The 15,058-nt window shown below is 40.1% G+C and overlaps 1 protein-coding gene across 2 annotated transcripts in view; it reads left to right on the top strand.

The window, feature by feature from the left end:
• slc6a2 (solute carrier family 6 member 2) overlaps nt 1–15,058 on the top strand; it is a 134,510-nt gene that overhangs the window by 42,012 nt on the left and 77,440 nt on the right. For both annotated transcript variants that reach the window (XM_059992812.1, XM_059992811.1), the window contains one exon: nt 14,065–14,203. In XM_059992812.1, the coding sequence (XP_059848795.1) occupies nt 14,065–14,203 (139 nt within the window). The remainder of the gene's footprint in view (nt 1–14,064; nt 14,204–15,058) is intronic.

Raw genomic sequence — 15,058 nt, 5'->3', positions numbered from 1 at the left:
TTAGTAATGCATGAGATAATTGTACAACTGAATATGCGGATGAACTTGGAGTATGAATCACTAGGTGTGGGTTTGAAATTGACTGCAATTATTCAGCCTGCATATAAAATTGGATCTTCCTTGTATGTATTGATTCATGTCAATCAATCACTTTGTGAATTCTCTACTTGAATGCATCATCAGAAAGTTATGAGTAGGCATGCTATGGTTTATCACCCTGACCTGAGTTTTAAAAATGGAAAGACAGTAAAGAATGTAAAATAACATTGTTCTTAAGTCTTCAACATAAGAAATTCTGCAGATGCTGGAAATATGAAGCAACACTCAAAAAATGCTGGAAAACTCAGCAGGTCACTCAGTATGTATGGAAATGAATAAACAGTTTCCATTTTGGGGGCCTTCTTGAGGACCCTTCTTAAGTGGGAGCATCTCCCTCCTACCTTCACCTTGAATCTATTACTGTCAGAATCCTCCAGCCGACCCTCCACAGCCAATTTTCCACACTCTTATTTTCCCAGTTCAGATGAAAGGTCATGAGTTCAAGTCTTGGGTCAGATCACGTTGGCCCAGTCTCATTAGGCAGAGTCTTTGCCCACGTCTGCCCATGACATTGTATGGAGTGGACGTAGTACACTCCACTTTTACCGACAGTCAGTCTGTTATAGGGAGAGGAGTCCTGTGCATGTGCCAAATAGTCCTTCAGCTTGTCAGGGCTCCAATATCACACTTAATTTATTCTTCCAGATAAGAGGCTGTGCCAAACATATGCTTTCTTATAGAAACATTTTGCAATTTTAACATTGTTTGTTAAATTAATATTTAACACTGGTTATCCTTGTAAGAAAATACAAGGGATTGTAAAACATTGTAGCATTTGAAAGATCTTCCTGATATTTATGATGGTTGTAACACTGACACACCTATTCTACTGGCTCACCTACTCTGCTGGCACATCTATTATACTGACACATCGATTCTCCTGCTAGTTTCTCTCTATTTTCTGTCAGTTATGCAGTGGTGCAGAAAACTTGACATTGAGCTTGAGCAGGGAGGTTTACCAGAACATTGTGACTGATGGGACCAGGGGATGAAGCCAGGAAGTCACATGAAACATTAAAAGATAAAAAGGCGAAACAAAAGAATTGCTCCTGTTTAAATGGTAATACAAGACCATAAAACATAGGAGCAGAATTAGGCCATTTGGCCCATTGAGTTGTTACACCATTTAATCATGGCTGATCCTTTATTCCTCTCCTCAGCCCCACTCCCTGTAACCTTTGATGCCACGCCCAATCAAGAACCTATCAAGCTCTGCCTTAAATACACCCAATGACCTGGCCTCAACAGCTGTCTGTGTTAATAACTTCAACAAGTTCACCTTCCTCTGGCTAAAGAAACTTCTCTGCATCTCTGTTTTAAATGGATGTCCCTCTATCCTGAGGCTATGCCCTCTTGTCCTAGACTTCCCCAACACAGGAAACATTCTTTCCACATCTACCCTGTCTAGACCTTTCAACATCTCCCCTCATCCTTCTGAATTCCAGCGAGTATAGACCCAGAGCTATCAAATGTTCCTCGTATGATAACCCTTCATTCCCGGAATCATCCTTGTGAACCTCCTCTGAACCCTCTCCAATGCTACCACATTTTATCTTAAAGGAGGAGCCCAAACTGTTCACAATACTCAAGGTGAAACCCCATCGGTGCCTTATAAAGCCTCAGCATCACCTCCCTGCTCTTGTATTCTGGACCTAATAGCAAAGCTACTTTAGGGCAGGACATGAGAAGAAGCAATATTCAATCACACTTGCAAGCTGTAGCAAATCTAAAATGTGTGACATGGGATATTGTCCAAAACGTAACTGGTGTTGAAACAAATTCTGAAAAATAAAAGAAAGGATTTAGAACACAGTGAGAAACATAACTGGGTCACTGTTTGTAGTTCTTAGAATTGTGTTATAATCCTGATACATGCATTACTCATATAATTTGAACTGTAAGGTTTCTTCTTAGTAAGACCTTGCACTTCTAACCTTGATAGAGGAGATGTTGAAACCTTATAGAACTTGGAAAAAAACCTGTTAGCACAGTCATAGCTTTGTTTTCAATATGCCATTGCAGTGCAACATTTCTGCACAAACCCTAATTAAGAAGTATTCTGACTTAAGTAGGTAGTGATTAAATACTTGTATTCTATCATAGATGTCAAACATTAATTGTACAATTTAAGTGTCAAATCACCAAGGGTATGGGTTAAGACAAATCACTAAACAGTTTTCCTTAGAACCTGGTGCAATGCCAACAACAATCACAGGAATAAAAATAGGAATTCACTGTAATTCAGTATACTGTGGTGTATAGATGTTCAAGAAATCCACCAATCTTCTAAAATAACTCTGTTCCTTGAATTAGGCTAATAGTTTGATAATATGCACATAGGTATAATTAATCCAATCAGTGGCCTGTTGAGTATAAGGATGTAAGACTAATCAAATCTAATAAAGAAGCTTGTTTGAAAGGATGTGGTCTGGAAATTCCTGGTTCATGTGTTGCAAATCAGATATATACAAATCTGTGTTTTGGAGAAGGGATCTTTGCATAATTGGAAAAAGGTTTCTGAACCTGGCATAGCAGAATTGGCTGCATTTCCCCATCCAACTGGAAAGATTAAGTGATTCAAAGGATTACAAGCATTGTTTTAATGAAGAAAAAAAAACACCACAGATGCTAGAAATCTGAACTAAGCACAGAATATGTTGGAAATACTCAGCAAATCTTCCCCAGTTCTGATAAAGAATTTTCAACCTGAAATATTAGCCCTGTTTCTCATTGCACTGAGGTTGATTGAACTGTATTTTCTTAAGCATCTTCACGGCTCATAATTCTGCAGACTCTGATGAGCCCTGTTACAAGCACTAAGGAAGGAAATTTCAGGAGCAAAGGGAGATCATGCCAAATATGCAGTGGAATCAACTTGCTCTTTTCTGACTGAATTACAAATCTCAAATAAGGCAGAATTTCAGCTGAGAATGGATTCAATGGGTCAAAGTCTTGACCTGCATGAAGTGTAAATTAGGTAGTGTGGTGCTGCAGCTAATGGAGTTGATGTCTCACAGCTCTAGCAATCTAACTTAATGTTAATCTCTGATACTGCCAGTCTTAGAATTTGCTTGTTCAGTCTGTAACTGTATGTGTTCCAATCTCCTTGCACATCCCAAAGTCTGATCAAGGTAGATTTATTATCAAGTTACGTATATAACCTTATATTACTTTGAGGTTCATTTCTGTGCAGGCATTTACAGAAAAATAAGGAAATACAGAAGAATTAATGAAAATCGGTACATTAATGAAGCAACCAGTGTGGAAAAGAAGACAGGTTGCAGAAATAAACAATGAATAAATAAATGATACTGAGATCATGAGTTGTAGGGTGCTTGAAATTGGGTTTAAAGATTGTGGATTCAGTTCAGAATTGAGGCTGGTTCAGGAGCCTGATGGTTATAAGGTGATAATTGTTCCTAAACCTGGTAGTGTGGGACCTATGGATCCTGTATCTCTTGCCCAGTGGCAGTATTGAGAAGAGAGCATGGTGTGTATTGGGACAGGCTGTTTTCTGGAAAAAGTGTACTTGAAAAGTGGGAGGCCTTGAAAAATTAAATTCTGAAAGTACAAAGCTTGCATGTGCCTGTCAGAATAAGAGGTAAAGATAACAGGTGTAGGGAACCTTGTTTTTCAAAAGTATTGAGTAGTATTGAGTCCTGGTTAAGAGCAAAAAGGTATATAGCAAGTAGAGGCCAATGAAAACAAATGAGCTGCTTCTGGAGTACAACAAATGCAAAAGGACACTTAACAAGGAAATCAGGAATGCTGAAGGAAGGCATGAAGTTGCTCTAGCGGACAAGGTGAAGGAGAATCCAAAACTGTGCTTCAGATATGACAAGAGCAAAAGGATTGCAAGGGACAAAATTTGTCCTCTGGAAAATTAGAACAGTAATCTATGTGTGGAACCAAAAACAGATGGGGGCAATCTCAAATGAATTCTCTGCGTCTGTATTTACTTGGGAAATGGATACAGAGTCTATATAAGTGAAGCAAAGTGGCATCAACTTCATGAACCCTATACAGGTTACAGAGGAAGAGATGTTTGCTACCCTGAGGCAAATCAGGGTGAATAACTCCCCTGTGCCTGATAGGGTGCTTCTTCTAGCACCATGGGAGGCAGGTGCAGAAATTGCCAGGGCCCTCATGGAGATATTTAAAATGATCTTAGTGACAGGAGAGGTACCAGAGGACTGGAGAATTGCTAAAGTTGTTCCATTGTTTAAAAAAATGCTCTTTAAAAAAAAACGGGAAATTATAGGCCAGTGAGGCTGACATTATTTATGGGAAAGTTATTAGGAGGTATCCTAAGGGACCAGATACATAAGTATTTGGATAGAAATGGACTGATTAAGGATAGTCAACGTAGCTTGGTGCATAGTAGGGCAAGAGCAGGGAGGTCATGCTGCAACTATTTAAGGTACTGGTGAGGCCACACCTGGAGTACTGTGTGCAGTTCTGGTCTCCATACTTGAGGAAGGATATACTGGTTTTGGAGGCAGTGCAGAGGAGGTTCACCAGGTTGATTCCAGAGATGAAGGGGTTAACCTGTGAGGAGAGATTGAGTCACCTGGGACTATACTCTCTGGAGTTCAGAAGAATGAGAGGGGATCTTATAGAAACATACAAAATTTTGGAAGGGATAGATAAGATAGAAGTAGGAAAGTTGTTTCCATTGGTAGGGGAGACTAGAGCTAGGGGACATTGCCTCAAGATTCAGGGGAGTAGATTTAGCACAGAGATTAGGAGAAACTGTTTTTCCCAGAGAGTGATGAATCTGTGGAATTCTCTGCCCAGGGAAACAGTTGAGGCTTCTTCACTAAATATATTTAAGATACAGATAGATAAGTTTTTACATAGTAAGGGAATTAAGGGTTATGGGGAAAAGGCAGGTAGATGGAGCTGGGTTTATGGACAGGTCAACCATGATCTTATTAAATGGTGGGGCAGGCTCGATGGGCCAGATGGCCTACTCCTGCTCCTATTTCTTATGTTCTTATTATTAAGAAGTTTTTGAGGAAATTACCAGGAAAGCTGATGAAAGCAAGGCAGTGGGTGTTGTCTACGTGAACTTTAGTAAGGCATTTGACAAGGTCCCACATGGGAGGCTGGTCAAGAAGGTTTTATTGCTCGGCATTCAGGATGAGGTATTAAATTGGAATTGTTGTTGGCTTTGTGGGAGAAGCCAGAGAGTGGTAGTAGAGAGTTGCCTCTCTGAATGAAGGCCTGTGACTGGTGGTGTGCTGCAGGGATCGGTGCAGGGTCCTTTGTTGTTTGGCATCTATATCAATAATCTGGATGATAATGTGGTTCACTGGGTCAGTAAATTCGTAGATGACACCAAGACTGGGGGTGTAGTGGGCAGCGAGAAAGGCTAACATGACTTGCAGAAGGATCTGTATCAGTTAGAAAAATGGGCTGAAAAATGGCAGATGGAATTTAATGCAGACAAGTGCAAGGTTTTGCACTTCAGTAAGACGAAACCGGTAGGTCTTACAATGAATTGTAGTCCACTGAGGATTGTGGAAGAACAAGGGGATCTGAGAATACAGATCCATAGTTTGTTGTAAGTGGTGTCACAGTTAGATAGGCTCGTGAAAGCTTTTTGCATGTTGCCCTTTATAAGTCAATGTATGGAGTACAGGAGATGGGAAGTTACGTTAAAGTTGTGTAAGATAATGGTGAGGCTTACTATGGATTTTTGTGTGCAGTTTTGGTCACCTACCTACAGGAAAGATGTTAATAAAGTTGAAAGAGTACAGAGAAAATTTATAAGGATGTTGCTGGGTCTGGAGGACCTGAGTTACAAGGAAAGATTGAATAAGTTAGGGCTATTCTTTAGAATGTAGAAGGTTGAGAGGAGATTTGATAGGGGTGTTCAAAATTATGAGGGGTATAGATAGGGTAAATGTAAGCAGGCTTTTTCCACTGAGGTTGGGTGGAATTACAACTGGAGGTCATGAGTTAAGGGAGAAAGATAAAAGGTTTAAAGCCAACATGAGGGGAACCTTCTTCACTCTGAGAGTTGTGAGTGGGTGGAATGAGCTTTCGGCATAAGTGGTGCATGAGAGCTCAATTTCAACACTTAAGGGAACTTTGGATAGATAGATGGATAGTAGGGGTATGGAGGGCTATGGTCCCAGTGCAGCCTGATGGAAGGAGATTGTTTGAATGGTTTTGACATGGACTAGATTGGCTGAAGGGCCTGTTTCTGCACTGTATTTTTCTATAGTTCTATGACTCTTCAAGATGGTGGGGGTCTTGTGGCAGCATTCCTTGTGGAAGTGCTCAATGGCCTATGAGAGACTGGGATGTTTCCACCATGTTTTGGAGATTTTTCCATTCTTGGTGCTTTCATATCAGTTCATCCTCCATTAGTTCAATTATTATTAACAACTTCAGTGAATCAAAGGAGACCAGGATAATTGTGTGTCCATTCAGTATTTGTTATCTGATCTGAATAATCAATGAATGTTTTGTATCTCATTTAGATACATACCCGTAGAATGATTATGTTCAGTTAAGCTTATGTTGGATCTTCCATTACCTTTATGTTTTAATACTTTTTGAAAGGTAGAATTTTCTTAAAAAGTAAAAAGGTTTCCAGCACCAATTTTTCTGATATCTAAGTCTGAATAACCAGAATAATATACTGAATATACAGCTTCCCTTACTGAAAAAAATACTCCTTTATGTACCTGGAGAGCAATGAACTATGATACTGAACTACCAACGATTTATCAGCAAATGCATTCATACCATAACACAATTAATAAGGCAGCTCTCAATATTTTCAAGTGAAGAAATAGATGTAACAAAGAAAAGATTCTTCCACATTCTTCTGAAAATATATAGTTTTGAGATGCAAAATAAGCGTAGAAATTTTTTCTGTAAATAAACAACCCCATCTTTGGTAAATTTTCCACCTTTAAACATATCTAACTGGGCATGAACTGGGCTTCAAACTTGGCTGCATAGAAGTAGGCCCTTCAGCCCAACTTATTCATGCCAACCATGCTAGCCTCGTTTGTCTACATTAGGCCCATTTCTGTCTAAACCCCTGCTGTTCATTCCCCTATCCAAATGTATTTTAAATGTTGTCATGTATGAACTTCAACCAACTAGTCCATTCTTTTGTATGAAGAATTTGCCGCGCAGGTCCCTTTTAAACCTTTCAACACTTACCTTAAATCTGTGCCCTCTAGTTCATAGATCCCCTTCCCTGGGAGCAAGTCTATGTGCATTCACCCTTTCTATATCCCTTATGATTTTATACACTGTCATAAGGCCGCCCCTTAGTCTCCTACATTCCACAGAATAAAATTTGTGCCTGCCCAACTTCTTGGATTAGCCCTCATTCCTGTAGCAACCCCACCTCTGGTTTAGTGATGTCTTTCCGGTTTAGTGATGTCTTTCCTAGAACAGTCACTTCCGGTTGTGCAAGCTTGGCCAGGAGCTTGCACTATGTTTTATTGACCGTAATTTGCTTCTGAGGTCAGGGTGTCCCCTCCACTTAGTCAATAAGTAGGCATACTTTCATGTAGGAGCGTGATGCCATGTGGTCCAATCTTTTTGCTGCATGCAGACTGGAAGCTGGAGTTTTGGACCTTTGACCGATTTTCTGTTGTACTCTGATGCTGCAGTTTGGCTCTCTACATCCAGACCCTGTCAAATGTTGAAATAGGCAGTAGCAGAAAGGTTTGCTTAACCAGAAGCATGTTCTTGGTGAGTGAGTGATATCCATAATTAACCCTGAATTTCCATATAACCTATCTCTTCTCCTTGCTAGGCCAGATAGAACATTTGAGACTTTCTTCATCCTTGTTGGTTGCTAACTGGATAGAGCATTCATGAAGACAAAGTTCATCAATCACCTCACAGAACCACGCCTTAGAGACACAAGGGACTACAGATGCTGGAATCTGGAGCACCAAGTTAACTGCTGGAGGATCTGAATGAGTCAGGCAGCATGGGCTGGAGATGAAGAGTTGCATTCTGAAACATTTGCTTTCTCTTTCCCTCCATAGATGCCGCCTGACTGCTGTGTTCCTCGAACAGTTTGTGTTTTTGCATTTGTGCGTTATCTTATTCCCAGGAATGCACCCACCAAGTTAGTGGTGTGTATCCTGATTTAACTACACCTTTAGGATCTGCTAATGGTAGTTAAACTTTCAAATTCATTGGGACAGTTCCAGAACTTAGGGAATTTAGTTGATGATTGCCACTGTACCCACTGTCACAGCCTCCTCCTATAGAATGCTAATGTGTATACCACAGGGCCCAAATATTTAATGGTTTATAATCTCATTGATTTCTCCAGTTGTGTTCTGTTCAATTAGTGCTTGAAAGATGAAAATCCTCATTAGACTTCTTTTTCCCATTTTACTTTTAAACCTTTTAGTTTTAACTTATCAGTTATTTCCATTTTCTCCACAATTTCTCCTTATTCTAATGATCACATTCACTTTACTACTCTCTTCTTTATAAGGACTTGCGATATTTTTAAAAATGTTTTGGTGTTCCTTATTTTTTAAACTAAAGCCATTGCCTCAGATAACTTTTGCAGCCTAGATTTTATTTCTCAGTAGAATTTCCCAGCCTCTTGCTTGCCACTGCCGGGGAAGCTGTCTATGCATGGCGGTCTTTCAATCCATCCAGCTCGCTGCTCCCAAGCGAAGCTCCTTGTGTTCAAATGATCTCTCGCTCCCTCACTGCCAGTGGATGGTGACAGAGCAAGGTTTAATCGACGCAGATTGTAGATTTGGACTCTAATTCAGTTTTTATGATAATTTCTAGCTCTAGTTGTGGTTATTCTTTTTGTTACCACTTTTGGGTGATTTTTGAATCAGGGCAGCAGACAGATAGCGAACACTGAATTGAACCAAACTGAAAGGATTGGGGGACCACTTCGTCGAGTACCTCCGCTTCGTTCGCCACAACAGACAGGATCTCCCGGTTGCCACCCACTTCAACTCTGCTTCACATTCCCATTAGTAGAGGTTATTCCTCTACTGCCATGATGAGGCCAAACTCAGGTTGGAGGAGCAACACCTCATATACCATCTGGGTCGTCTCCAGCTCCTTGGTATGAACATCGAATCCTCCAACTTATGGTAATTCCCTCCCCCCTTTCCCCCATCCCATATTCCCTTTGCCTCCTCCTCCTCCAGCTGCCTATCACCTCCCTCATGGTTCTGCCTTCTTCTACTACCCATAGTGTTTCCCCTTTACATTCCTTCTTCACCTTTCCTGCCTATCCTCTCCCTGATTCCCCTTCCCCCACTCCTTGATCTTATCTCTTACTGGTTTTTCACCTGGCACCTACCAGCCTTCTCCTTCCCACCCTCCGCCCAACCTTCTTTATAGGGCCCCTGACCCCTCCCTCTTCAGTCCTGAATTTCGGGTCTCAACCCGAAACGTTGACAGCTCGTTTCCACGGATGCTGCCCGACCTGCTGAGTTCCTCCAGCATGTTGTGTGTGTTGCTTTGACCCCAGCATCTGCAGAGTACTTTGTGTTGCCTTTTGATTTTGTGTTCTATATTCTGTTTTCGCTCTGTTTTTGTTGCAATTTGCATTTTTTTGTGTGTTGGGGAGAGGGGTTTGATGTTTTCCTTTGAATGGGTTGGTTCCATGGTTTTTCTTTGTTTTGTGATTGTTTGTGAGGAAGATGAATTCCAGGGTTGTAGATTGGATACATACTTTGATGATAATAATAAATGTACTTTGAATGTATTTTGAAAGCTAAGAAGTATTTAATTAAATGTTTGAACATCTTTATCCACTGGCAATCTTTTTCAATCTAATTTCCCTTATAAAATTTCTGACAAATCTTTTAAACTAATTTTCCAGTCTCCCTTGGCCATTTTTTCTCATATCAGTGAACAATGCCACTTAAGTACTTCACTTTAGACTGAATATTAAACTCTTTCATAAAAACACTCTATCCCTGAACAGTGCATGTAATGGGATTAATTATAAAACTTTTAAATCAAATTCTAAAACAGGCGGTGATCCACAGAGAGTAAGTCACAAATCAAGTTTCAGGGTGAGAAGAAGTATAGTCAATGTAACTGTAAGAGTCAATATGTTTGTAAAAATTGTCAGTGCGTAGTCTGTCTCCAGGTTGGGAGACAGTGAAATAGCAAAAAGGGAGAGAAACGTTAGATATGTACAAAGTAAATTTAAAGGAAGTGTGGAAATGGAGGCAAAGTTGATGAAATTGAAATATAGGTGTAGGAAGCAGGACCAAAGCAGTCTCAATGTTGCAGAAAAAAGGCTGGGGAGTGCTGCCAGTGTAGACTTGGAAAATGGATGTTTCAACATTCAGATTCAGATTTATTTATTTATCACATGTATATCAAAACATACAGTGTAATACCTCATTTGCATTAACAACTAACACGACCGTGTGTGGGGGTAAGTCCACAAGTGTCACCACAGAGTACTGAGGAGGACATCTCTACTTGACTTTAAGGCAGGCGTCATCCAAGTGGTTTTATCGCATATTTAACATTGTCATTTCTTGAATCACATTGGACCTGGTCACATATTGATCACCCTTTGCTTGTGTATAGTTAATAAATGTTTTGAAGTCAGGTTTAGGTATTATGTACAATTTCTAGGCGCGACATATTCATGGTGATCATTTTAAATACAAATGTTCAAAGAGCAGAGCTTGTATAATATCTAACAGTATAACTTCTCTGTTTGATGTTTGTTGTAACCATACAAACTAGCAACTTGTGGTTTTTCTCCTAAATGCAGACTAAACAGAGTTCAAGTATAATTAAAATTGGCATTGATCTTTCTCGACGATGCAAAGCAGGGATGAGAAAGTCTTCCTGGAAGGATATATCCCTCCAAGTCTGTATACTCTCTTGACAAGTCTGCATCTGATTACCTTGTCAGTCACAGACATGGTGGATCAAAGGATTAGCGGATCTTGAAGCTGACCTTAGCTGTGTTGCTACTGCATCAGTTGAGTCATTTTGCTAAGCTTCTCCTGTCCCACCACCTGTAGTACCCCACCCTTGTTGCAAAATATCATCAGATTCTGCATTCATAACAAAAAACATCAATGATTTCTTTGAATCCAGTTACTGTGCAAGAACGTAACCCTAGTATATAGGCTCTATATATCGTAGTTATTTTAATAAATAAATTTTTGTAATAGCTATTGTATTATCAGAGCACAGAAGCTTTCAGTGCTTTGAATTGAATATTAGGACCTGGAATAAATTAGGGTTTAGCCTACGATTGGAGTTGGAGCTGGCAAATTGCCACTGAATGCCCAGCAAGAAATGGGCACAGGTAACCGCAAGAATGAACAGTTCCAGACGCTGCACTGGAACTGAGATGTCAATCGGCTGTCGTATTGCTTATTTTATGAGTAATTTACCCCACTGACAAGACTCCCAAGTACCAGCACTCCCGAGAGCATATGCATTGCACCATTGATGCCTTACCATAAGATTACATTACTATTGTGATGCAACAGTATATGCTACTATTGTAATCTTTCTATGTTATTGAAATGGGTAAGATCCATGCTCTTGTGAAAATAAAATAATTGCATATATTGGACCTCAGTTATAATAATTACCAGTTATGTGTGCCTGACCTCTGTCCAGTAGCGTATTATAGACGTATTTTGTATCTAGTGATAAAGCATTTACCAATTAATCAAGTTTTACACCACTAAATAGTGTTAGCATCTTGATACTAATGATACAGATACAGTGGTGGTTTCTGGACCAGCATGATAAGATTTAACTTTGGAATAACTGCAGCTGCAAGTTTGGATGAGAATGAAAATAAGCTTCCATTTTGAAATAATTTCCTATAACCTCTCTTAAGTCATACTTAATAGTTGTCGATGAAAATCTGTAAGAGAACTAAACTTAATTAGCACTTCAGGGATATAATTGAAGTGCTGATGGTTTGAGAGTATGAAAAATCTGATTCATTTCTGACCTCCACCCCCCCAACTGTATGGGTTTTCCCTGGCTACTACAGTTTCCCCCCTCATTTCAAGGACGTGCTAGATGTTCAGATAAGGAGATCAGTGAAGTGAGTGGAATGGGCAGGTGAGAGAGAACAGGTTATAGGGAATTTGGTGGGGTAATATTCAGACCATAGGACCATGGGACATACGAGCAGAATTAAGGCATTCAGCCCGATGAGTCCACACTGCCATTTAATCCTAGCTGATTTATTTTCTCTCTCAACCCCTTTCCCCTGCCTTCTCCCCATAAAAATGAACAGCGCTGAAGTTGGCATAAGCTGATGACTTCTTGTGTGTTATGAGAAAGATAAGAATGGGTTTGTTTAATTCTTGATGTACTTTATCCTCCAGAATTTTGAGGTTTCATTTTGCAGCAATGCACACACTCCTCGATAATATAGAAATTGAAAATACAAAACATTGAATCAACTTGACAGGTATATGGAGGAATTTAAGGTGGGGGGGTTATATGGGAGGCAGGGTTTGAGGGTCGGCACAACATTGTGGGCCGAAGGGCCTGTACTGTGCTGTACTATTCTATGTTCTATGTTCTAAAAGTGTTATAGCTGAACATTCTATAAACCCATAGACACTATCTTGTTATTTGTCTTTTGCACTATTATTTATTTTTGCAACTTAACAGTAATTTTTATGTCTTGCACTGTACTGTCACAGAAAAACAGACTTTACTGATTCAGAGGGCTATGTGTAAAAGACTGAATCTCTTTTATTTAATGATCTAATGTCACCATATAACGAAGCTGGTAGAGTTACAGCAGAGCTCCATCTCTGCTGCTTCTCCCCACTTTAATAATTAGATCAGTTTTGTGTTGTAGATCTGTGACCATAAGAATTAAGACAGTCCAGTGGCAAGGCTTCCAGCCTGCACTGTAACGAATTTAGATTACAATGCACCGTCCTGCCCTCTACTGTTTTCCGCCAGGGCATTTGCACCTGGCTTAAAATAAATGAAATGAGTATGCCTGAAACTAATAGACCAAAGTAAACCAGTATTACATGAACAATTGTTTCAATAAGAGCTGTGATTATTTTTTGTAACACAGTCAAGATGCTGGAGAAACTCAGCAGGTTGGGCAGCTTTTTATGGAAAGGAATACACAGTCGACATTTTGGACTGTGACCCTTCTTCGTGACTGTAAAGGAAGGAGGAAGGGCCAGAATAAGAAGGTGTGGGAGGAGAAGTACAAGCTAGGTGGTAGGTGAGACCAGGTGAGAGGGGAGGTAGGTGGGGGGCGAAGGGGGAATGGAGTGAGAAGTTGTAAGTTGACAGGTGGAAACGGTAAAAGGCTGAAGAAGAAGGAATCCGATGGGAGGGGAGAGTGGACCATGGGAGAAAGGGAAGGAGGAGGGGCACCAGAGGGAGGTGATAGGCAGGTGAAGAGAAGGGAAGAAGAAAGAGGGGAGCCAGAAGGGGAAAAGGGAAAAGAAAAAAGAGAAAGAGGAAGATGACAAGAAATTATTCTTCTTCCACCCACCCATCAAAGTCACTGATCCTTACATCGCAAAATGTGCAAGCTGCACTCAGCAAGATCTCAGATGATCCTTGAGAAGTAACCAGACCAAAGAGTATATCATGCTCTGTCTCTCTGCACTCTCAGCCAATACAAAATAGTCTAATTTCAATATATCAGTTTCTGGGTCTTCCAGTAGTCCATTCCCTCTGCCCAGTTATCCTAAATCCCAAGCTGATCCTACCATCAGGACCTGTCACAGCTCCATGTGCATAGTTGTCGTGTGCTGGGACTACCAGAGTTGGTATGAGGAAGCTCCTTCAGTGTGACCATGTAGAGATTTCCTGACGTTCTGACGCCTTTCTCCTCGGCTGACCACAACTCTTTAGTTATCTGGTGGTGCAAGTCCATTGAATGTTGCAGTTATGTTACAAAGGCAAATCTGCACCTATCTAGTTTCTTATAATTTTTGATATTTGTTTTCCTAGACGGGGCGTTCTCAATCTCCATGAAAGTGCTGGAATTCATAACTTGGGGCTGCCGAGATGGCAGCTTTTCCTCTGCTTGCTTGTTGTGATAATCATTCTCTACTTCAGTCTCTGGAAAGGGGTAAAGACTTCAGGAAAGGTACAGTGTTTGACTTCTCATCATCTCTAATACTTTATTTGAGAAAACATCAGTCACTCAAACAAAGCCCAGTAAGTAAGCACACTAAATTCTATCAAGAAGCAAGCGAAATTGGAACATTTCCTCACAAGCTCAAAACAAGACTAAGTGTTCATAAGCTCCTTAGAAGTCCGATGTTTGAATCTGCAAATTTAGATATTGTCTCTATAATCAGATGACGAGTGTGGTTGCTGAAGGCTTTTTCTTGTTACTCGTGTGAGTTTGATACTGGATTAACAATAAATAGAAAAAGTATAAGACAAAATTTATCTGATAAGTCTAGATACTGGTCCAAATCATGTCAACATCTTTCTGCCAATCTGTATTGCAATTCCACCCACCAACCTCCCCCAATGCTTTTGCCCTATCAATATTTTAAACTGTTGAAATTAATGATCATTTTCATCATTGTAACCTATAGCAATATCTCCATAATACCACTGCTAAAATGATACTTGGACCTTAAAATAGTTTGCAGTGCTGTGTGAACAAAGCTAGTAATCCTTCTCCAGTTTTAAGCCTATAATAAAAAAAGTAAAATTAATATTGGATTGCAGGGTTTTGGGTAAATGTGCTACTTATTACAGAAGTAATCTCTCCAAACATTTGAATTCGCCTTGGCATGAGCTGAGCTTAATCAAACAGCAGCAGGTGGTGCAAAACTGAAAGAAGAAACAGAAAATGCTGAAAACACTCAGTATTTCCATGGAAAGAGAAACAGAGCTAACATTTCAGCTCATAGGCAAAGGGTCTTCAGGCTGAAATATTAACTCTGCTTTGCTTTCCTCAGATGTAGTCCGACCTGCTAAGTGTTTA

This window comes from Hypanus sabinus, chromosome 17 (genome assembly GCF_030144855.1).
Source record: "Hypanus sabinus isolate sHypSab1 chromosome 17, sHypSab1.hap1, whole genome shotgun sequence".
NCBI lineage: Eukaryota > Metazoa > Chordata > Chondrichthyes > Myliobatiformes > Dasyatidae > Hypanus > Hypanus sabinus.
The sequence above is the reverse complement of the archived record's forward strand: the minus strand, read 5'-3'. Positions and strand labels throughout refer to the sequence as shown.